Here is a 26,086-nt window from a genome sequence, read left to right as displayed (position 1 = left end):
GAACGTTTTCGAAAATGCCTGGGAGACTGATTTGGAAGAAGTGAGAACTATTATTAAAAAATTCAAAAACATGAAAGCTCCTGGCGATGATGGAATTTTCTACATCCTCATCAAGAAACTTCCAGAAAGTAGCTTATCATTTTTAGTTGATATATTTAACAAATGTTTTCAATTAGCATATTTTCCTGACAAATGGAAAAATGCTAAGGTTGTTCCAATTTTAAAACCAGACAAAAATCCTGCAGAAGCTTCTAGCTATCGTCCAATCAGTTTGCTTTCCTCCATCAGTAAACTTTTTGAAAAGGTTATTTTGAACAGAATGATGGCCCACATCAACGAAAATTCAATTTTTGCCAATGAACAGTTCGGATTCCGCCATGGACATTCGACCACTCATCAACTTTTACGTGTAACAAATTTGATCCGTTCCAACAAATCTGAAGGCTATTCTACTGGTCTTGCTCTTCTAGACATAGAAAAAGCATTCGACAGTGTTTGGCATGAAGGTTTGATTGTAAAATTGAAAAACTTTAATTTTCCAACATACATTGTTAGAATAATTCAAAGTTATCTGTCAAATCGTACACTTCAGGTTAATTATCAGAACTCCAGATCTGAAAGACTTCCTGTAAGAGCTGGAGTTCCTCAAGGCAGCATTTTGGGACCAATATTATACAATATTTTCACATCTGACTTACCTGAGCTACCTCAGGGATGTCAAAAATCTTTGTTTGCGGATGACACAGGCCTCTCCGCCAAAGGACGAAGCCTGCGTGTCATCTGTAGTCGATTGCAAAAAAGTTTGGATATTTTTTCTTCATACTTGCAAAAATGGAAGATTTCTCCTAATGCTTCCAAAACTCAACTAATAATATTCCCACATAAACCAAAAGCTCTTTATTTGAAACCTTCAAGTAGACATGTTGTCACGATGAGAGGGGTTCCAATAAATTGGTCAGATGAAGTTAAGTATCTAGGGCTGATGCTAGATAAGAATTTAACTTTCAAAAATCACATTGAGGGCATTCAAGCCAAATGTAATAAATATGTAAAATGTCTCTATCCCCTTATTAATAGATAATCAAAACTTTGTCTTAAGAACAAGCTGTTGATATTCAAACAAATTTTCAGGCCAGCCATGTTGTATGCTGTACCAATATGGACTAGCTGTTGTAATACCAGGAAGAAAGCTCTGCAGAGAATTCAAAATAAAATTTTGAAAATGATTCTGAGGCTTCCTCCCTGGTATAGTACCAATGAGTTACATAGAATATCCAATGTTGAAACATTGGAACAAATGTCAAATACAATCATTAATAATTTCAGGCAAAAATCGTTACAATCTTCTATTGCCACGATTAATGCGTTATATGTTTAGGTTAAGTTAGGTTAAGTATATTAAAAACTTTTTTTTTTTCTCTTATAAGCAGGTGAAATCAACTCACCTGTAAAAAAAACTGAACTGCTACGGCAAATGAAATGTAATATGTTGTTAACAAAATGTTAATTAAATCTTAAATTTGTTGTACCAAATTAGGATGATAGGGTTGTCAAATAACACAGAACACCTAGATATAAGAAATGAATGTAATGTTTGGAATGATACTAATAAAGAAATTAAAAAAAAAAAAAAAATGCGAATCAATTTAAAATTCAAAGATAAATTTTCTCACATTCCATGCATGATTGACTTTTACATTAAAAACGACAAGCTAGGTGACAAATGGTGGAGTGCAATCAGAAAAATCTTCCAAAATTATGACTTTGATTCGCGAACATTTGATTGTCAGCTCACAGGCCGAGCGAATCAATTTTCGCGGAGCAGAGTTTGTTGTGATGGCTTGACGACTAAGGGTTTATCGTTGTTGCTATGATCGCATGATAAAGAACAACCACGAGGCATCATTTGTTTTATCATGATCACTAGATTTCCATCCTTGATCATAACTACTTCTACTTGTACTACTTTCAGTCGGGTAGCTTTTAAACCCTCTCACTAACAAAACCCTTTCCTGTGAAAACCATGGAGATGCAGAGATGATTTCGGTCACTAATATTCCTTCCCTTTCCCGATGACGGTAACGTGGCCGGCGTCGTAATTAACATTACTAAGTTTGGAGTCCTCGAAGTTACACATTGAAGATGGTATGTAGTTGTAGAAGTTTCCAAGCTAGTTCTGTTGGTTCCCTGTGAAATTTCAATAATTCCAGCCAATCACGGAGTAATAACTACAAATTGTACGGATATCAATGCTTATACTCAATCTGCAACTTCTTTTTAAAAATTCCAAAATTAATGGGCGAGATTCTCGATAGTTTCGGTGATATCCAGTTATTCTCTGTTATGAATAACAAGCCAAAATTTTCTTCAATATTGGATTGAAATCAGTGTTTTTTTTTTCAATTATCTTTAATCTGCGTGAATGAGACAACATGATTTGTTTGGTAAAATTTGAATAAAAACGCCAAGTCGAATAGCCCCGTAATAAAAAGTAATTCCATATCAGTCCCACTACAGATTTCTGCACCGTGTAATTGAACTTTATACTGATCAGATCATATTTATATTTTTCTTGGAATGGAGGAAAAGCCAATCATTAATGTTTCATTGAAATTTTAATATGGAAAACGAGTTTGTAAATTTATCATGCAATTTTCTCAGCACTAACTGATTAAATTTGGGACTGACTTGCGATTCACATCAGTTTAGAAATTATTTCTTTCGTTCAGTAAGCTCTGTTGAGCTACCTATGGAGCCTTATGTCACTTATAAAATGTATCGGTCCACTAGAGATTGGCGAACCATCGGTTGGGAAACACTGGCATAGAGAATCTTCGTTCCACACGATATACGAATTTGACAAATGGTCAAATGGCAAAGAAAGTTCTCTGTAAATAACGGTGGAAGTGATCATAATAACACAAGGCTGAGAAGCAAGTTCTGCCCCAGTTTGGACGTAACGCTAAATAGAAGAAAAGCAATAAAAATTCTGAGCATAGTATATTCAATCATCGTGTAGCTTGTGTCTCATTATAAAAATCATTTTTCATACCTTCTACGTCATATTTTTTGTCATTATGTTCAGAATGTATGACGAATGCAGTTAAATGTAATTAAACAATTGCAAAAGCCATTTTTTTAACGATTTATGTAATGATTCAGATTTACTGCACAAACAAAAAGCTTTAGGTTATCACTTTTGCCGGCTTTAGCTGCCATCGGATCATCATAAAATTCATTCACTCGCTATCTGGTCCATTAATCATCGCAGCTGCCGTCAGTTGTTCTAATCACACGCAAAAAATACCAAAAGAAAAAAAATCAATGATGCTTTTTACCCCTCTATAAATCAAACGTAGCGGAATTTGGGGCAGTTGAGGCATCGGTGGCAATCTGTTTTCAAATCCATCAATTAAGTAATTGTTAGTTTTACATGTTCTCATAAGATACCGTCCATAAATGACGTAGCACGGCAAACAAAACTTTCGTTGTCCCATCCTGTTTTACTGTTGCTGAAGCTTACATTTTTTTAAGTTTAACTCTAACGATTTTTTATTACAACACAGATGGCACACTTGCCCCAAAAAGTACAGATTTTAACAGCCAATATTATAAAAATCCACTGATATTTGTTTTTTTCGTACAAAAATCGATATAAAATACGTGTAATAATAAATTTTCATAATATTTGACATATAGTTCTCAGACTTAAAAGACTGTTGAACTAAGAAAGAATAAAAAAAAATTAACCCGTTGTAGTAAAAAGTTGGTGTGGCGTACTTGCCCTTATGGTAAACTTGAGCCAAACTCCGCTACTCAGACGGTTCATCGATTCAAAGCACAATCGGTGTAGCCAACATTGCACTGGATTCCGGTATGTACACAGCTGTGAGAGTGGGCAGATGAAAAATATTCAGTCGTCGCGATTCAAAAATGAAAATTAATTAGCATACAGGTCGCAGTTGGAAAGATAGGAATCTAGACAAAATGGTTATAGCGATGTATGCCGCAGCCGGACTGTACTGGCAGATTTTAATTTGCTGTATCAAACATCGTACATCTTCACTTTTTCAAGTGGGGAAAGCGAGAATCAATTGAAAAATTCTACTATTTCATTAATCATTTTGATAAGGTTTTTTTTTCATTCCTATTTTGCTTCCAATTTGTTCCTTTCGACGTTTTGTCATTTTAACGTTTGTGTGCTTTCAACGTTTTGGCATTCGGCGTTATAGAATTTGACGTTTTGTTACCCAAACTACTAATACAAAACCGTACATTGCAGGCAGTGTAAAATTGGTCAGGAATCCAGTTCAGAGTTCCGGTTCCCTAACTCGATATTGAAAAGACCATCGAGTTAGGGAGGTATGGAGTAACAGAACACAAAACCAGTGCAACTGAGATCCAAGGGACCATCGAGTTAGCCATGAAAACCAACTTTTACTATGGTTCTCTACAGGCTTGGGAACTGTGACCAAAATTTACCACAGTTCATTGATTCTGCCAGTCAACCAAAACACAAAGCAGCAGCAGCATTATTGCCATTAGGCGTTGCGCTGCCAACGGTTCACACACTGCTTGAATGTTTTTGTCTCTCCACTATGATCGTTTTTGGGCTGCGATTGCTGCCCATGATTGAAAAAATGTTAAATAATTCAATCGCTAATATTTCGCTTGTGTATTCAATTAATTGAAATCTATTAGTACTAACAGCAAGAGCTCAATAATTCTGTTGCGATACATTTATACAAGTTCAATTTTATGCCGCTTTTACGTAGCAAAAATTCAAAACCCCGAAAACCGGAAAAAACGTGTTACTACTGTGCTCGAGTGTTTTCGCATTCAGGTTTGAATAAACGTTTGGAAGAAGAAGATTACAGTTTTGAAAAGCCGTGACATTTTTTGTTTTGAACTGTCATGGTTTGCTTTGGATTTTTATGGTCGTGTAGAAAGATGTGAATGTAGAGGCGGTAAATGTTTGCTACAATATATTTCCCATCCCTGGTTCTCTAACTCGATATCGAGATATGGAATATCGAGTAAGGGAGAGTTAACTGTACTACAAAATTGTGTGTATGTAAAGGTGAACCAAATTATCATATAAATAGCATTATCAATTTCCTCATTTGTAGAAATTATGGTATACCATAATACCATACAACAGGGGTTTTCAGCCATTTTGGCTCGCGGAGCACTTTTTGAATTTGAATAGTTGCGCGGAGCACCTGTTCTTCATCTCCGATTGAAATCCGATTGTTTACACGCTTAAATCGACCCAGTAATTCCTACTAAAATTGTGAAGTAAGATTTACAGTCAGTGACAAAAGTTAGAAATAAAATGCTCTTTTTTTTCAAAATGCCTAAATTTGAGGCTCTGTATCTCAGCTTTAAGTAGTCCGAATTGACTGAAATTTGCTTAGCTTTAGCAAAGTTTAGACTGACTACACATATCAATGGTTGCTATTCCGTGATTGACCGAAGTCAGTGAAAATGCACAAAGAATCAACTAGAAGTTCGGCTGGGATTGGCCGTAATCTTCTTCAGTGTGCATAATTCAGTGCCTCTATTTATACGAGGTCAATAACGGCGCCGACCACGTCCTTGCAGTCAGGTGGGATTGATGGAAGGAATGTTAGTGTGTAACCTTTGCTATTTGGAGACCGTGTTTGCCTCTGCATCTCCACAAAGGTTACTGGGAGGGATGTTTGTTAATGGGGAGGATCGTTGGGTCAAAGGATTTACTTTGATAAGTGATTAGACCATGATAAATAGTTATTTGTCAAATATAAATATGCTTTTATGAAAATATAATATTTTCATTTGATATGAACAATTTCTATGTAGAGGAAAATTATGCCGACACTTGATGTGACGAACCATTCAAAGTTTGTTGAACAAATACCTAAATGTAACAGTCCTACAGCTGTCAGGACGGAAGCATGTGTTATTATATTTTACTTATTTGAAAAGAAACAAAAAACTCGATTGGCTGGAACATCATAGAACACTCTTATTCTTATGCCGACACTTACAGTGGCGAACCATCCAGAATTTGTTGACAGAGTTGCTTAATATCAATCATATCAGCTGATGGCTGATGGTTCAAAACTATCACTATCACTTACGAGCTATCAATATCACATTGATTTGACAACCAAGAGCAGTGATGCGACATCGCACTCTAGATCATAATCACTGCGGAATGAGTGATCACGTGGTAATTATCCATGCAATTACTGTTTTTCAGTGACCAACAAATAGTTTCGTTCTATCTGCAACACTGTCAAAAAAATCGTACTGATAAATTTCAATTTTAACTGCTTAGTTTTAGGCTAAACATAACTCATCAGTGATATCCATAGTCTATCGCCATCAATGCACTTGTGATGGAGTAGACAGCTTGATATTGATATGATGTAGATTGGTCCGAATATATCGCAGTCGGCCTGTACAAATCAGCAAATTTTAAGCGTTGATAGTGACAGCGAGCAACTCTGTTTGTTGAATAAAGTGAACCTTTCGCAAGTCTACACTTGTAGTGTCGAACCATTCAAAGTTTTTAAATTACAAAAATAAAGATTAAAAGATTTTTTGAAAACAAAAAAATGTTAAACATAAATAATTCATGAATTAGAGTTTATGTCGACACTCACAGTGACGAACCAATCATAGTTTGTTGGAAAATCATATTTACGTCCTACCGTTGTATCGATTAAATGTGCAGTCATACACATTTTATAGATTAGAAATAGTAGCATGAAACGAGCTCACCGATTGATCCGTCATCCTTGACTGAGCAGCAACAATCCACTTTCAGCTTAACTCGTTTGCTCGGCACTCAGAGAAAATAGGCACCCGACCCGAGAGGGAAAACAACAGACGACTGCTCGGGCTTTCTTGACGCACTGCTAAGGAGCAAGTGTCAAGGTCGAAAGATCAAACAGAACTCTAGTCCGAATTGACTGAAATTTGGATGACAAACTACAAGTAACCTGAAATTTCGTGAATTCATTACAATGTTGTCCTTTTCCAATGAGTTTCAAAGAGTTATTGGACGACAAAGTAAGTAAACGAGTTATATTTTTATTTAACTCGCAAATGGTATTTTGTGGGTGGCTGGTGTGTTCTGTAAATTTGAATAACTTTTAATCGTTCACAACTAACCGTTTTTTGAACTGAATTAAAAAAATGCTACATTACCAATTTAGTCTTCGAACAACCTACTGAAACTCGAAAAAAAAAGTTGTGTACCATCCCTCATTGGAACTATACCTATTCGATTTTTGCCAAATATATAAAAAAAATGTGGCTTATGGCAGAACTGCTATGGTTAGGAAATTTTCCAAATATTTTAAGTTCGAACAACTGAGCAAGCTTCTGTGTCACGATTATGATTTAATGTAAATAACTTAGTTTTGCACTTACATGAATTAAATATTCGCCGACAGAATACTTTTAACCTTTCAATTACAAACTGTCTACCCAAAGGCTATGTATGGGTTGGTTTGATATAATTAAGAGCATAAGCATTGGTACAAATTTTCAAAATTGTCGCGGAGCACCTGCCAAGCTTTCGCGGAGCACCAAGTGCTATATTATTTTTATAAAGAAAAGTGGCCATATCTCATAAACGAATGGATGCTATCATTTATTTTTCACCGACATGATCGTATCGTATCTGAATAATTAAAAACGCCATAGAAAGGGCCGCAATAGACATAAAGAGGCAAGGTTGTTCAAGCAAAAAACAGAGAAAATAGGAAAATTCAAATTTTTAACATGATAAACATGTTGCAAAATATATTTCCATATTGTGTGGGATCACCTTAACTCCTCTACTAGTCAGCAATAGATGAAGTTAGTTTTATAATATTTCCAGAAAATGGTTTTTCTTGTCATTAAAGTACGGTGGCAATGGATGCAAATCCCACTTCACACGGAAAAGGGAAATAAATTTCTGATTGATGAACAAGTGAGATGTTCAGAGTGGTGGTTCTCTATGCATTTGTATTGCTGTAATTTCTTTGGTATAAATAATGAATCTGTTTTCCACCAAAATTATATATATATGTATTTAGGCTTTTATTCATCCAATGCAAGAAACAGTAATCCATCACCGAATTTTGGTGAAGTGCACTGTATAAATCACATCCAAATTTTTTTTTTCTGGCTACGGTCATCACAACAGACTAATAAAAGCCATTGTTCACAACTTACCACACGATACATTACCCTTCTATGGAAAAAATGATCCGTCTTACATAGGAAATCATATAGAGCATGCGACCCGTAGAACGGCAGTGAAATGGGCTAAATAAGCTAATAATTAGCTATAAGCTGATTATTATGCGAATTGAATAAAAAAAAATCATCACCTCGCGGTGCGTGCAAACTTATCGTGATTGGAGTAAACATTTTGTTTTTACCTTCGTTCCATCAAACTGAATTATAGAGAGCGGAGAAAGGTGGAGACACGTGGTCATTTACAACGTTAGGCAACCAAGTCTAAAAGTGCGCATTACGCCGGCTGTGTCGAAATTCATTGCGTGCTCTAATTGACCTGTGCACGCTCTAAAATGAGGGCAATTTTCCCGCCACGATATCGTTTATTTACTCCTGCAGGGACCGCTGTTTTTCTAATTGAATTATGTTGTTTGTTGGAGATTTATCAGGTCATACAATCGCTGTGTTAGGGGAGGCGTTCGGACTGATATACGGTTCCCACACCTGCACCTGTTGTCCGAAAAGTCGGGAATGTCGTGTTGTAGCACAATGTACCGGACCGCCCGCCATGGACAGAAATGGTTTAACCTTTACATGTCATTTAACGGCACGAAGGAATGTAGTATTCAATCTATCACTCCAGGCAAACAGATAAAGCAATTTCAACTTTCCTGTTTCTGGAACATTATTGTATGATGACCGTATGAATGGCTTCTTCTTCTTGACATTTCATCCCCACTGGGACAGAGTTGCTTCTCAGCTTAGTGTTCCTATGAGCACTTTCACAGTTATTAACTGAGATCGTTTTTTGCCAAAGTTGCCATTTTCGCATTCGTATATCGTGTGGCAGGTACGATTTATACTCTATGCCCAGGGAAGTCAAGGAAATTTCCATTACGAAAAGATCCTGGACCAACCGGGAATCGAACCCAGACACTTTCAGCATGGCTTTGCTTTGTAACCGCGGACTCTAACCACTCGGCTAAGGAAGATCCCTCCATCTCAAACTTATTCAGTTTTATTCGGAGAATACTAGACCTAAGTTTCGATTTATATTTTGCGTAGGTTAATACAGCAATTAAAACGTGACATTAAATAATAAAAAGTTCAAATGTTTGTAATTCATTTTCAACTCTTGCCATACAATATAGTTTCGTTGCACAACTTTACATAGTCCGCGACGTTATCCAAATTCACAGGAAAACGAGGAAACGATTCTCATTCGTGATTGCCTCTGCACACGAAGGGAAGCACTTGATGTCTGATTTGTTCCGGTCGTTTCATGTGTGAGCAAATTTCACAAGTCAAAATTACTACAGTCATACCTCGATATAACGTAACCTCGATATAACGTAACCTCTTTATAACGTAACTCGATATAACGTAATTTTTATCTCGATATAACGTAACTTTTTTGGCTCTCATTTATTTTTCCATTTTTTAATAAAAACATGATGTATGAATTACAATAAACATTCTTCAAGTTTAAAACACCAACCAATACTGAATCAAAGCAATGCAAGCGTTTACTTTCACTAAATACACTCATAAATCAATATTGAGTGAGCAATAAGCTCAATGTTAATACCAACATTTTGTCATTGCTGTACATTTGTTTACATCATTCTTCATTATTTTTGTTGCATTTACGCTCCCGCTGGAACCAAGCCTGCTACTCACTTCAATTATCTATGAAAAATTTAATAATCATTCATTGCATTCAAAAAGACTAGATCAAACTCAGATTAGACTTATGTGTCGCCGAGCCACGCTGCCACGTGGCAATATACGTTAACGTACACTCAGGCAAATGGACAATCGATAAACATAGGAACCCCTTATGAAAATTTGCCACAAGAAATCGGATTGAAATTCATAAATTTGTCTTATGAAACCAGAATTTGAAAACAAAAAACGTTTTCGCTGTAGCCTGGAATCGAACCAAAAAACTTGTGATCGATAGGCCTGAGCGTACACCACGCGCCTATCGACGCCTTGATGTGGAGTGATGCTAAAACGATACATAAAGCGTTCGTATTGCAATAATCATTCCACCTTTCATAAGGCAAAACGTATGACATTCGATAGTCCAGTTCGCTGCGTGTATGTTTGATATTTATTTTTTCAATGCTGAAGGAAATATTTAACTATTGCATTAGAAATTCTTACAGCTATTCTTCAAATGATGTCTCCAGGAATTAGATGTTTCTCCTGGAATTTATCCACGGATCATCAACTAGAATCATTCTGAGGATGCTTCCAGAGATTCCTTTATAGAATCATCTTAAACTCTCATGAAATTCATGTATAAAACTTGAAACAAATTCTTAAAATAATACCAACAGGCATTTCCCAGAAATTCTACTAGTTAACCCTTCTGATATTTATGCTTAAAAACTTCTGAGATTTTTCTCAGAAATGGTACCAGGGATTACAACAAGATTTTTCTTTTTTTCAAAGCGAGTTCAAAGTTTCCTCCAAAAGTTTCTAGGAACATTTGGTCAGTATAGACTTAATGGATTCCCGTCTCAAGAATTCCTTGGAATTTTATCAGAAAGTTCTCATTGAATTCCAACAAGATATGGTTCAAACATTCCTCTAGGAATTTCTCCAGAAGGAATTCTGGATTCTAGGAATTTTAAATTTAACTATTTTGAATTTCTCCAATACAGTCAGCTTTCATTCGTTGCACTGAACCGGTAGCCCACCTAGTGAAAGACTTTCACTAATCGAGCTGAGTTTTCAGCAGTCACAATTGAGAATACAATAAATATTCAGGGTTACCAACATTGATAAATCGAGATTTATGTCAAAAATGGACGGTTGTCTTCGTTTTAAGTGGGCTATAGCCCACCTAACGGGAGCCCAATTGAAACGAAGCCTAAATGTGCCTTTGATAAAAAAAATCACCAAGTATTTCTCCAGGATATTAAGTGGATTCAACTATGAATTCTTCAAACCATTCCGCCTACGATACCTTAATTTATTTCGGAGTCTAGAGATTCATAAACTATTCAAGGAATTTTTCATGAATTCTTCCAGCAACCCTTTTAAAGAATAATTCAATTATAATTCTTGGAATGATCTATAAATTATTCCAAAAAATCGTACAGGCATTCGTTCAAAAACCTGAAAAACATTTTCCTCGGAATTTATTCAGCGATTTCATTATGAATTTCTGTAGAACTTTCTCCAAATATTTATGCAAGAATCATTCTATGTACTACTTATGTTTCTTCAAGGATTCTATGTGGAACGAAATTCTTCATTGATTTCATTAGGAATTTCAATGATTCTTTTTTCATTGGGTTCTTTAAGTAATTCTAAAACTGAGCAAGTTCCCCAGATCTTCCAGAGAACTGTCCTAGAATTCTGCCGATAATCTCACCACGTATTCGTTCAGAAACTTTTCCATTGAAAATCCCTCAAGGATAGTTCTTGTTATTAATGGAGTTTAATAGTGATTCCTTCACAAATTCTGAAAAAAAAAAACATTTTGAAGAGTTCGTTAATTCCAAAATTCCGTCAAGAATTCACCAAAGGATTTATTTCAAGAGTTTTATCCCGAGCTTCTCATAGCAAAATCCTGAAGTTTCATAACTGCCCGCCTCAAATGTTCATGAACTGCTCAACATTAACTTTTTTAACACTTCAGTCGTCGCGCTGTTGTATTTTGTACAACACTGTTGAAAAAATCTCGCTTTTCGTTCACAACAGCAGCGAGGTGGTTCTGACGGTGGCAAGCCGTGCGACGACTTGAAGGTTAAAGGTTTCTAAAAGATCTCATATCGATAAAATATCGAAAAAATATGTAGGAAAGACTTGAAATGCCTGCTAGGTCAATAACATCAATTTAAGACTTATTTTCTCATCGAACAATACATGTTCAACGAAATTGAGAAAAAAAATATTTTGCTTCGATATAACGTAACCTCGATGTAACTTAATGAAAATAAAAATCAAGTTACGTTATATCGAGGTATTACTGTATCCACAAACCGATCAAAGCACAGTTTGTTCCGCCTGGCTTTCCTGGTCCACGTATTCAGATGATAATGATCTACATTAGGGCGAATCTTTCAAATGTGCCTTATCATTTTTAGGATAAAAATAGTGTTCTGTGAAATTTAGCTTATTCAGTGGTGATTTAAAGGTGGCTCAAAGACTATGAGTATGTATGAACTATATGTTACTATTATAGGTTATGTAGGAAATTACCATAGAGAAGCTTTGAAAAATGTTCGAAACCCGTGAGTACTGTAATGTAAGTACAAACTCATCATCTCAAAGTAAAAACTCATTCTCCAAACCATAATAAAAAGAGTTACTGAAGAAAAAAACCTTTTGGGCTAATTTTGTTTGGTATTTTATCGGATTGAACAACTCTCTTCAGCAACTTTCTTTATAATGGTTTGAAGAATTAGATTTCACTATGAGATGATAAGTTTATAATTACATTACAGTACTAATTAGTTTGGAACATTTTTCAAAATTATTTTTATCGTAGAGATGGTAAGAAAGTGGAATTTCGTCCTTGGCGAGTTCACCACTACATGTAATAAAGAAATGGAAGATTGATTTTTTTTATTTTGAACCGCCCTAGTCTACATACATGCATATCTCTTACATACACAAAAGTGCTGTTCCGTTCGAGCGCTAAACTGACAACGAGCAATCGACATCATAACCTAAAAGCTTCATCATTTTCTCAAACGCTGGCGCTTACCAAAATATGTGCGATGATCCTTCCGCTGCACACTGCACAGTGATTTCTGTCCACACAAAAGGTGAAAAAAATGTTTTTAAATAGATTTCTTATATTCTAATAAAGTTTCTTTACTCTGATTGGCATTTTTCAGAATTCTATGTTATCAACATGTGATTTGTCGATTTTTAATTTTGTGATAACTAATCGTCAGCAAATAAATCGTCATAAAGCTAGTATTCCGAAAATGCAGGCAAAATCCAAAAACTTGACTAAACACTTAAATTCAGAAATCGAACTTGCTGAACGAATTCGCTGAGAATCCAATAAATTGGTAAAAAATTTTGATTGCCTAAATCTCGGTAAAATAAGTACAGGTCGGACTCGATTATCCGGAGACTCGATTATCCGGGATTCGATTATCCGGAATTTTAGACTCGATTATCCGGAATTTGTTTTTTGATGTTCTTGTTTTTCAATTTCAATGCTTAAATCTGAGATAATTTGGTATTGCAATATACAATATGAATGGTTTTGAAGTTTTGAACGTAGGGGGAGATCCCCCAGTGCCGGACAGCACCCAATACCGGACAAAGTCGAAACATTGAGAAATCATGGTCCAATCACCCAAGTAACACAGCTAGTAGTTATATATGAGTAAATAATTCAAGTTTTTAACATATTCTGTTGTATTCTTCAAGAAGTATTTACTTTATATCTAACACTTGTATAGCTAAGAAAGCGCAAAAAATGGCGGCTTATATAACATCTTATAGATCTGACAACTAGTAAAAATCACATGCAATCGACAATTTATAAACAAACCCCCAAAATAATAAAGATGCAAATTTAAGTTGCGGTGATCATTTGTTCTAATTATGTTATTTTTCAGTACTAAACACTCACAAATCAAGAGTATAGAGCGACATAGTTCATTTGTTGTAATTTAGGTTTTTCAAAGTGTAAATAACGTATATATGATACAAGATTCTTATTTATGATACTGGCAAATGTTTTGGTTGTTGTGGCATTATTTGTAAGCTATATAACTTGAAAAACACATTTGTATTACACACTATCTCATTAGAATGTCCAACGTCAAGATATATACAAAACGAATGTACTTACAGTAAAATCAAAACAAATTTGTTGTCATATTATGCATGGCTATTCCAATTTGAAAAATATTTTTCAAGTTATCATATCTATAATTCTTTATTATCACTGAAATGAAGATAAACAAAAGTGGATCATGTTCATCGATATACTTGGGAAATTTAATATGCGGTTCAAAATGTATGGTGAAACTTTCAGTTTTACTCTTCAATAATTCATGGGCCATTTTAATAATCCTTAAATATAATACAAATCCACCCAAATTGTGTTGTTTTGATGAATTTGCTTCAATACTAACGAAAACACAATATGGCAGAATTTAAATTATTCTTACAGCACCGTTCGAAAATGTTCGAACTATTCAATTATTTTATTCAACTTTAATATTACTCTGATCATATCGGTCAGACTCCTAACTGTTACTCATTTTTTTACATATCTTGTCATGATTGCTTAATTCACTGAATTGAACCCAGATTTTTAACAAAATTATCTGGATATCGTCGACATGCGGCTTCAATTGATTCGAGTTAAGGTGATTCAAATTTTCAACCGGTACTGTAATCTAGATAATTTATTTATCAAAATGTGAAATGGTTTTGTTTTGATTCTGAAATAAGCTGGAATTACGTTAGAATAACATCCTCAGAGCATCTTAACTAAGGATTTTTGATAAACTTATAATAACGTTTATAATACATCTTGAGAACATCTTTTCAACATTCTCTTTGAGAATTTATTTTATTGTTCTTTCGATAATAATAATAATACCCAAACAACTTTTATATAGCTTCTTGCTTAGTGAATCGATTTTTATCCGTCTAACGTCAAACATTGGTTTACAAATGTAAACGTTGTAAAATTTGCAGTAATGTTTACGAAGAAACTCGTGCGGTAGCTGTTTTTTATTCATCCATTTGGGAGCGTAGTCGACTACAATGAATGTAGCCAACACTGGGGAAAAGAGCTGCTTTATTTCAATAAATACTCGTGTAAGATCATCATTAGGAACCTGTGTTTTTTGCTACCAGAGCAATTTGATATTATGTTGATTTCAGTGACAGGTGATTTCAGGTGTCCCTTGTGCAGGAAACGCTCCGGATTATGTGAATCATGGCCGTCAGAAATTGGCACCTTTTTGTGTTTCTTTCTCAAAGCAAATATAGCAAAGTTTGTGAAATTCATGGTTAAAACAGCGAATTCTAGAAGAAGAGACAAACGAAATTGGAAGAATTTGTATTCAGCTTGAAAAAATGCCTATTTGAGGTGATATGTGTGAACACTTATGATCCGACGCTTATGCCGCGAAAGCTGTTATTTTCTTCAGCATTTTCTGCGATTTTTTCCCATTCTTACCGTTAATATTTTCAAACCAGTTGTTTTTTTTTTGTCATTATGAAAAGTAACCGATTTCCATGAACCATCGCTTAGCGATTTCGTTGCATTTCGGTTCCGGTTAATTTTTCTCTAGAGGGCATGAATATGGCGTTTTCGACTCTTCTGCAATAGTCGAATGATATCAAAATGGCACACAAGATTCATCAATTTCGACGGTATATCGATGTTTGAATCTTGTATAAAAAACGTTTAAAACACATTATTTCAGCTTAAATTTATAACCTCCGATTCATAAAGCATAATTTACCGTTTTGAAATGATTTGTTTTCTGGGAACTATTTTATAACTGTTTTATAACACAAGATGTTATGGTATTCACTATTATAACCCTTATATGACAATATATGCTACCTGGTATCAGAGAAGATGTTTTCGGTGTTACTTGGGCAAGATGGTGTATTAGTAGAAAAGAAAGCTATTATGTAGACAAATGTTTGCGTAGAATAAAACATCCTTGAAATATGCATGCCTTTTTAAAAAAGTGGAAAAGTTTGAAAATCTTTAAAAAATTAACGTATTTTCTTAATTTTGAGCCTATTTAGTAACTATTTTGAATATGAAAAAAATACTTTGGATCACACAAGCATCATCGAACATAACCCTAATTTGATAGTATGAATGTATTTTGTACCATAACTGAACTAAATATGGACAAATTACAATTTTCGTTAAGCACATCCTGTCCCTCAGTTTCGAACAGCTTGATTTGTTATATGATGTCTTTGTAATTATTGCGTCAGTGTCTCAATATACTTTCATTTTTCATGGGTTCCGTCAATCATGGTATCAAACATGCAATAAAATTAAGAAGAATGATTATTCAGAACAACATCGTAAAATGTGCTATTTTTTCATCATATAGGGGAAATCAGGGTAAAACCGACACTGTGGGTAAGATCGACACTAGACTGGCCCTAAAACAAAAATGTAGTAAAACTCAACGGGGCACCCTCTAGATAAGTGCCTTAGGGTAAGAAAAAAGCTCTCTCAAAATTTCTACTTGTTTGGTTGCTCCCCCAGCTGGCGCATTCAATTCGAAGTTTGTATGGAATATTCGTTTCAAATATATAGAAAATTTACCCTATGCCACTGTTTCGTTCGGTATACTAGTTAATCGCGTTCAATTGAGCCCAGAATGACAAATACACTAGTTGATACCCCAATGAACATAGTTGCAGAAGGTTGTATCTGGATTGAGGCTCATTTTCATTAGCTTTTCGGTTGTTGAAAGTTAGGCTTAGATCGGCACTCCCCTACAATCACACATACGTATGCACCTTGTGCCGCAGCTCGCCCAGCGTCATAGGTGGCTATGACCCACACACCCAGTTATGTTGAAGAAATACTAAGCAGTATTGCAAATCTACTTCAGATAGATGAAACACCAACTTTTTCAATTTTAATCATGATACAACCTTCTACAATATTGTTCGCTATAGTATCAAGTAGTGTTTTTGACATTCGGAGTTCAATTGAACGCTCTCAACAATTTTCCTAACACAGACAGGCGATGATGTGCTGTTTCCCATATGTTTGAGCTTAAAATCCCATATTTAATTCAATTCAAATGCACCAGCTCATGGAACGACCAAAGGTGCTGAAATTTTCAGGAAGTCTTCCTCTAATCCAAAGGAATAATCCTGAGGGGTGCCCTATGGAATAATACAACTTTAGTTTTCTCCCATACTGAGCTGGGCCAGTCTAATCGACACCCTTTGATTTTTCATGTTTTGAGCAGATTTTCATTCAGTTTTCACCACGCTCTATCTTTACTTGTGAAATGTCGTGTTTTGGATGACATTACAACTGACGCTACCAATAAACTTAAAAATAAACTACAAAATCATATTGGATAAAATAGAAGCAACAGCAGTTGCAATATTTCGCTGTTATTCTTTAACTATTTCGAATGTAAAATTTTCAAAATGCCATTATTTGTTCTGCGTCTACATCATCATTTACTATTATTACGTTCATACAACATGAAGGAGAATTTATTTTTTGGGTTTTCGACAGCTGAAAACGCTATTGAAAAATAAATGTCCACTCGGGGTAAGATCGACACTTTCATTTGGGGTGAAATCGAAACCTTTCTTCGCTTCATAATGTAACTTCAGGGAATCTTTTTTGTCGGAAAACTTCCTCTGTAGTTTATGTGAGTCTTCATTTTCAAATTCCAGTGAAGTTCATGAATGGCTAACGTGTTAACATGTAAAATATGACACTATATGACTTGCTACAAGCTATCGTGAGGTATTAAAAATAATATTTCTATGTTTCACGTTTAATCTTGTTGAATTAAGCTTGAAGAAATATTTCTCATTTGAAATTGAAGAATTTATAGAATTCGAAATGTGTTTACATAAATTAATCTTATTGTTTATTTACATGAGGTTCGACGGTTTTTAATAATTAAAAATGATTAAACTTTTCTGTCTTGTTAAAATAAAACAGTATTTATTTTTAAAACCAATCATTCGCCACAACTTTTATCTTCGTAAACATTCCATGAACACAAATTAATCATATCCATGTGTATTCACCCCAACTTTATAATCTTAGCTTGGGACATTTGAAATTTTCACATATATTTAATGGATCTTTGGCCTCTCCTCAATAATTTACGTAATATGTGTATAATCCTTTAGGGGAAGGGGTCATAAAAATCGAAAGTCATGTTAAAGCATTCTTTTTAATATGCCATGTGATGGTGATGTTCACAACGTTTAAGTTCTACTCAATGTGCATGTGTCGGTTTTACCCCAACAGGGTGTCGATCTTACCCGCACTCTCAATCGTCTCACCTAAAAATGATTAAATATCAATTTGATTTAAATCACTATATAACCTTAATATATCATCCACCGATCGCAAGGATTGATATATTTTTAACTAAAATATGATTCTACAACAATTTTAGGTTTGTTTAACAAGCAAAAGTACACAAATTTTATCAATAAGCTTAGGGTGTCGGTTTTACCCCGAATTCCCGTATAGAAGAGATTTTTGATAGGCATCTTGCAAACTAAGAAAGACTAAAATTATTCTTGTAAATGTTGCAAATGCATTGAATTGATAATTATAAACTATTCCTATAGTGTACACATTCAATGATGTTCAAATTTGCAGAAATCGAGGCATTTCCAGATCGTGTCCGGTATTGGGTGCCACCTTTCAAGATCGATCAATTTGGTACTAAAATACATCATTAAAATGCATTGTCAAAATACATATTTATTTTATCAAATTTATTTTTGTACACTATAAAAATGATAATATTTATCATAAATGGGTAACACGAGCCCATAAAATCAATAGTTTTCGAATTATGGATTTAGTGACTTAAGTGTCCGGTACTGGGGGATCTCCCCCTATTTAAGGAAAGGGGGATTTGAAAAAGTGTTTTTTTGGGTATGCTGGTCAAAATATTTTTTTTTTTTCTTGTGAAGACCCCTACTGTTCCTAGAAATAATTTCCGACTACGCCACCACATCATATAAATAAAACAACGAATAAAGATAATATTCAAGTTCTTTTATGGGGATTTTTTTTTATTATCGGACAATTTGGGCCGGAGGTTCTCCGATTTGCATGAAATTTTCACCAGAGGTAGAGCTCGTGGATACATGACCAAAAGTGAAATTCAAAAAAATTATAGTGGCCTAATTTCCCTGAAAACTCTAGATGAATTTTCACGATTTTTCTATATACCTCAAACTTTGAAAATTCGTATCTCCTGAACTATGCATCGTAGAACAAAAGTTTTTTAGTGAAATCGAAAGGAAATTTATTATCTATTAAATCTATTAAAAATAGAAAAAGAAAAACATTTCTCAGAAAATTTTTCACCATGGAGAAAATTGTCGGAAAAATAGCGAAAAAACTATCGTCTGTATCATGAAAAATTTTCAAAAATTTTTTTTTTTGTTTCATCAATCCATACTCTAACTTTCGTCCATAGACGCCAAAGTGGTATCTTTTACCGTTTAGGCGACAGAACTGAAAAACCGATGACCACCCGCACGCTTCCCATAGGAAAATGTGTTCTATTGTGGGCCTCATAACCGTGCGCTAACGGCGGCAGTAATTTACACGCATTATAAGTGTAACGCAGTAAACCATCCTTTTCGTTTCCAGTCAGAAGAAGCTTTTCGTCAATCGGAGCACTCTCCTTTGGTCTGTTGGGTGTTTTGTATGTCCTTTATTCGTAACCTTTACTATTGAGACCAACAGTCATTAATTGAAAACGATCCTAACATTTAATAATATATGTAATAGGAACTGACCCTCAGCAAGCATGGGAAAATTCACTCACTCACCCGAACGCCACCGATGAAAAATAGCAAAAAATCTGCTGCTATCGAACATTCAGTGATAGCTGAACCGTTCTAGGCGGAGTGTAGCATGAAAGCGTCGAAACCGATTGTGTAAAAGCGACAATCGGAAGGAACGCGAAGAGAAGTGAATACCAATACACTTGTACCTGCGAGGCACGAGTTAATGCACTTAGCATCCATTCGCCGAATGCATTGAACTGACTGAGAGGATTCCTACTCACTGAATCATTCCGTGGTGTGGACTGCCAGTCAGTGAAAGCTCATTAGCACTGAAACCCGAGTGTAAACAATCATTCCTGAACAATCATTTCAAAAGGGCACATCGACATTGGTAAACATTGGCTTTGCAAGCCGCTATTGAACCCAATTCAACTCGATCACGCTCACCAATACCACTATCAGGAAGAGCTAACATCAATCTTTCTGATAGTGGGGTTAGTTTGCGTGGGCGGGCTAAAAAGGGCTCAACAGCAACGTTTCTGAAAAAAGGGTCAAGACCTCTTGGGCCCTTTTCAAATGTTTGTCCTTTGTCCGAATTTTGGTATTGCATTCGACTGATCTGATGCCGTTTTTTGTTTCGCTTAGTGTTCGCCGAAGAAGCAGAATGGGCACTGGAAATTGAAACGTTCGGCTTGGTTAAAAAAATGGCTTTCTCGCTCCCGACTGTGCGTGAAATCGAGTGAGGGAAACACAATAGCTGAGTGAGTGTTTCCCATGCTTGACCCTCAGTATCATATAGTCGCCAAGCAAAAAGGATATTTATGCATACATAAAGTGCTATTTGTAATTTTCTTGCTTTTTTCATTTTTTGTTCATTTTATCAAATGATTAGATAATTAACTAAAAGCACGCGAATAAATTTTCAGTTTTGTTATCTATACAAAGTGATATATTTGATATAAATTCTGATTGTTCCTTGGAAGAATATAGTATAGTATTTGCATAATATCAATCAACACTCAGGGACGCTATCTATTGTTCCATTGATGGCTGCTGTGGAATATTCCACTGCCAGTCAGCGTGCAGCTTCTACAGTTGGCGCCAACCCAACAGCGTGCCAAACTGTATTGAGAAGTGTACGTGCGTAATGAATAATTATTGTATGTTTTGTCTGGCCGTATCGTGCGCCTATATAAGGCGCACCCATTGAATTTGTAAGAATGAAGTTTCTTTCGTTTCTACACCGAGTAGGCATGCTGCCTCTCAGTTGTAATAAATCTGTTAAAGTGAAGCCGTTCGCTTGATTTGCCGTCCGTTGTATCGTAAAAGACACAACGTAGGAAAGACGTCCTGGCCGAAACAACATATTAACAATTTATTCATAAGTTTTCAAAGAAAGTGGATCTTGAGATTTGATCCTTCAAACGTTACCATAATGATTGATTGTAACAAGAACTTCCCGTGCGGCTTTCATAGAGGCTGTTATCTTTAATACTAAATAACGTTGCTGATGAAGGGCACACAAAACACCCAACTGACCAATGGAGAGTGGTCCGATTGACGAAAAGCTTCTTGACTGGAAAGGAAAGGATGGTTTACTGTGTTACACTTACAATGCGTGTAAATTACTGCCGCCGTTAGCGCACGGTTATGAGGCCCACAATAGAACACATTTTCCTATGGGAAGCGTGCGGGTGGTCATCGGTTTTTCAGTTCTGTTGCTTAAACGGTAAAAGATACCATTTTGGCGTCTATGGACGAAAGTTAGAATATGGATTGATAAAACAAAAAATATTTTTTTGAAAATTTTTCATGATACAGACGATAGTTTTTTCGCTATTTTTCCGACAATTTTTTTCATGGTGAAAAATTTTCCGAGAAATGTTTTTCTTTTTATATTTTTAATAGATTGCTGAGAAAATTTCCTTTCGATTTCACTAAAAAACTTTTGTTCTACGATGCATAGTTCAGGAGATAAGAATTTTCAAAGTTTGAGGTATATTGAGAAATCGTGAAAATTCATCTAGAGTTTTCCGGGAAAATAGGCCACTATAATTTTTTTAAATTTCACTTTTGGTCATGTATCCACGAGCTCTACCTCTGGTGAAAATTTCATGCAAATCGGAGAACCTCTGGCCCAAACCTGTCCGATAATTTTAAAAAATGCCCTTATCGAAGATTTCAATTGTTTTCTTAGTGTTTCAATTATCCGGAGGATTCGATTATCCGGAGTGAAAAAAAAATCGATACTCCGGATAATCAGGTCCGACCTGTACCGTAAAACGGGGTAACTCTGATAGTTTTTTCGAAGAAAATTTGAATATTTATGCATGCTGTTTCAAAGAATTATAATTCTCGCATAACTTCTGATCTCGCCCTAAAAGCCATTGGTAACCACGTGTGTAGCTCGTTGTTTCTGAACATTTGAATGGATTATCATGTTATTTAACAACGCTATGGCGAGGAAAGGATCAATATCTACCTGACCGTGATGTTGGTTTGGATGCTTATACTTTCAATCAGTCAGAAACAACGAGCTACGTACGTGGTTGCCAATGGCTTTTAGGGCGTTATCTCAGAGTATACGAGAATTTATATTTTTAAAACAAGTACTGGTATCTTAACTATTGATTGCAGTTAACAGATCGCCAAAAGATTTATTCTGAATGGATTTATAATTTTTCATATAATCGAAAGTCAGTTTTCTATTCTGGGGTAACTTTGATAATGGAGTATAAATCGAACAAAATTGAATGAATCACGGAACATTTATAGGGCGTTGCATACCTCTAGGCGTTTAACGCTATATGGAAATTTGTGACTTAGATTACATAAATGGTCCCAGTTTGCGAAAATGCTATTCGCGAAGAGATTTGAGACCGAATTCTGTTCTACTACAATTGGGCTATCAAGGATAAGTGACGAACTTATTATGACTTCATGAAATAGTGATCGTAGAACAGATTGTTGGTAAGCATTTCAAAAATGCTAAAATCTTATAAATTTTTAATCTTTTCATATATATCCTCAAATGTACTTGATTCCAAAGAAAACAGCTTTAACATGAAGTGTCATACTAATACTCTTTACTTTTGCATACGTTTTGCTTAACTGATTAACAGAAACTTTGTTATTTCGTTTAGTATGTTGTGGGTCTCGCACTATCAAAGTTACCCACATTATCAAAGTTACCCCGTTTTACGGTACCGAGATGAAAAATTACCGAGTTCTTTTCTGTTGGGTTCTCGGCGATTCGTTTAGCTGAGGTTGGTAAAATAATTAAGATGTGATAATTTTGGAAGCTGAAAAGGATTTAGCAACCCCAAGTTAAGTAAATATAAGTATTTTCGTGCTTGGAACACAAAAAAATGTTCCGCTGTGTTATTAACAACTTTCTAGAATAAAGCTTGTTGCTGAAATCATGTTACAAAAAGTTATAATAAAATTCCTGTTTTAGGAGAATTTTGTACAAAATGCTCCGTAACTCGTGAACAAACGTTCGTACAATGTTGATGTCTGCAGGGAAAAAGTTTCATTTATTTTAAATTAATTAACTCATTACGCGTGGTAAAGATGGATAAGTTATGGGTAAAATTATAAAAAAAAATCCACGAGCTCGGCTGGGATCCCAATTTTTTTTTTCATAATTTCAACCATAATTTATCCATCTTTACCACGCTTAATAAGTTAATTAATTCAATAACCATCCGGATTGGATTACCGAACAGCTCAATATAAGCGCCTATTTTCATTTAATGTTATCTGCAACTTTGCTAGAAACAGTTGCCCGATTTGAGTAAATATTTGAAAAAATAGTTTTTACACTGCACTGCTAGATAAAAAGACCACTCATATGTATGTAAAAATATTAGGTTTATGAGACACCCTCCAGAAAAAACTCCCCTTTAAACCAACTTTTAGATATCAAAAATAAAAAATAAACATTTTTTTAAATTTTAAACCAATGTGCGCTGATTCCCTTTCACTCGTTACCCACATCAGACCCCTGAGAGTTTTGAGAGTGGATTGAATTTCGTGCATTTTCGATTTCCCTGAAAAGCACCTCAATCTTTGAGTCACTCCAATCATCTACCCCCACTCCCCTTTCCCCTCCGTAAAACGCAAACGTGTGTTCTAGTGTCCGTGTGTACGACCCTCTACTACAAATTCGGTTGTTATGTGTATTTTCCGCAGAGCTTCGCTGCACTCCCATCTCGGGTTTTCAGTTTCCCCCACAAACACCACCCGCGAGTCTAGCCACCACCACCATCACCACCGCTCCCACCTCCTCGGCAGCTGCCCTGACCCCCAATGGTGTGATAGTGGATGCAAGCACCCCGCAACCACCCCTGAGCGCCATCGTAGACCACCGGCTGAGGTTGCCGCCGTCGGTACCGTCTAGGGTGCGGTTGTCCCCCGGAAGGAGGCTCGACCATGACGCTGCGACCGCTACCGCCAGGCAAGGTTTGAATAATTGCGATTAATAAACGCACACCGGCTAACATCCTGCACGAGTTCCCAAAATTCCCCTGCTAACGGTTCTGGCCCAATGCGATTTTGCTAACACCGGGAATTCGAATTCCCAATAACAGTCGAGACAACTTTCAGGTTATGTAGCTCAATTTTAATAACTAACATACGCCACAGCCTTCGGATATGATGACGAAGAACTATAAACGACCGAGATAATGATGAAGATCCGATGGGAAACTCAACCCTCGCTCACCGCACGAAAGCTACTAATAGTGAGTGGAAGTTTGGCCATTAAACTCCTCATCATCGCCCAATTGCGTTGGTTGTAATATAAGCCATCTCGCTTAAAAACAGTCTCGCTCGACGCTCAAATAAATTTAATTATCAAGCTCGCGTAACTACACAAACTAACATTTTAGTTTAAATTTTATTGAACCGTCAAGGAACTGTTTGTTTTTTTTTCCTAAGAGAGAAGGCTAACTTTAAAACAATTAGGCGATAATGGAGGAACGACGCTAAAAAATCGGCCAGCGAAATACTTTTCAAACATCAATGTTAAGTGTTTTATGAAAATATGTGTTCTAGTCATGTACCGTGCAGTTCCGCTAATTTGAACGCTACCTCATGCAAACCATCGAGGTTCATTTTTAATTTGAATTTGATAGTCGTGTTTCTGGTTAACTTCTTCTTCTTGGCATTACGTCATCACTGGGACAGAGCCTGCTTCTCAGCTTAGTGTTCTTATGAGCACTTCCACAGTTATTAGGGTGATACATCTTGGAGTACAAAGATGGCCATCACAATGGCCGACTTGTGCCCCTATTCACTATTTCAAAGGCACTAAACTGGAGAAACTGTTGTCGAAAATTTCTGATCTTATTACACAGTTCGACAAAAAAAAGTCGATCTGAATGCACAGAGACCGGACACCCCGGGCTTGAAAGTATGAAAATAAACAAAAATAATGGCGTGTTCAGAATGTTCGTGCCTGCCCCAGATCATTTTTAAAATATACCTGAACATTTTGCATTTTTTATTGAAAAATGTAATCTATTCAATAACCCGACACAGGGTTTTATTTTCAGAACAGAATAATTCATGTTCCATATTATGTTTTTAACTTTAAATTCATTATGAAGAGTTGTAATAAAATTTGAATGGACCCCCTCCCCTTTTTTGCACCCTTTCCCATTTTTAAAGTATCGCAAATGATGGAATACTTGATACGAATGGTTAAAATAAGTGATTTTAGTGATACTGCAATCCTCCAGCTATCTCTCCAGAAATATTGTGGTTTATGAATAACCCCTTGATCATATTGTGCAGCCGTCCATAAATTTGGTTGTTCATTTTAAGGGGAGGGGTCTGTTCAAAGGTTACGTATAAAATACGTATAAAAAAAATAAAAAAATTGAAGAGTTGACCACAAGAGAAAGGGGATGAAACATACCAAAAATATTACCATGTGGTTTATGAAGGGCCCTTGCTAGCTATTATGTTTCATGTTTACAATATCGAATTTCAGATCAAGGGTCTATCCATAAACCACGTGGCTTTTTTAATTTGTATATAAACAAAAGGCTACGACGGGGGAGAGGGATTTTGATTTCCAAAAAAAAGTCTACGTGGTTTATGAATGTTCCCTGACAGATCAACGGACTTTGAACTAATTTCCAATTAATTCAACGCTTGTGTGATAACTATACCTTCTTATGAATATCCTATATTTAATGCTGAGGAGGATAACCACGAGAAAGACTTACCGCTAATAGAACGACCCCTACAATAGCAACAAGTTCATCACATCATCCACAACCGTCTACGTCACCGGGTCATGCTGATAATCCCGACCTGGGATCTAAATTGGCCTTTATACCTTTTTGAACTGTTAGAATCT

At 35.6% G+C, this 26,086-nt stretch overlaps 1 protein-coding gene across 3 annotated transcripts in view; it reads left to right on the top strand.

The window, feature by feature from the left end:
- Positions 1–26,086, top strand: part of LOC5578048 — a 279,552-nt gene that overhangs the window by 203,931 nt on the left and 49,535 nt on the right. Inside the window, exon 2 of one of the 3 annotated variants that reach the window (XM_021851403.1) lies at positions 23,911–24,180. The exons of the other annotated variants lie outside the window; for them this stretch is intronic. Coding sequence (XP_021707095.1) covers positions 23,911–24,180 — 270 coding nt within the window. The remainder of the gene's footprint in view (positions 1–23,910; positions 24,181–26,086) is intronic. 3 annotated transcript variants of the gene reach the window in all.

This window comes from Aedes aegypti, chromosome 3 (assembly GCF_002204515.2).
Source record: "Aedes aegypti strain LVP_AGWG chromosome 3, AaegL5.0 Primary Assembly, whole genome shotgun sequence".
Lineage (NCBI taxonomy): Eukaryota > Metazoa > Arthropoda > Insecta > Diptera > Culicidae > Aedes > Aedes aegypti.
This window is presented reverse-complemented; position numbering and strand designations above follow the sequence as displayed.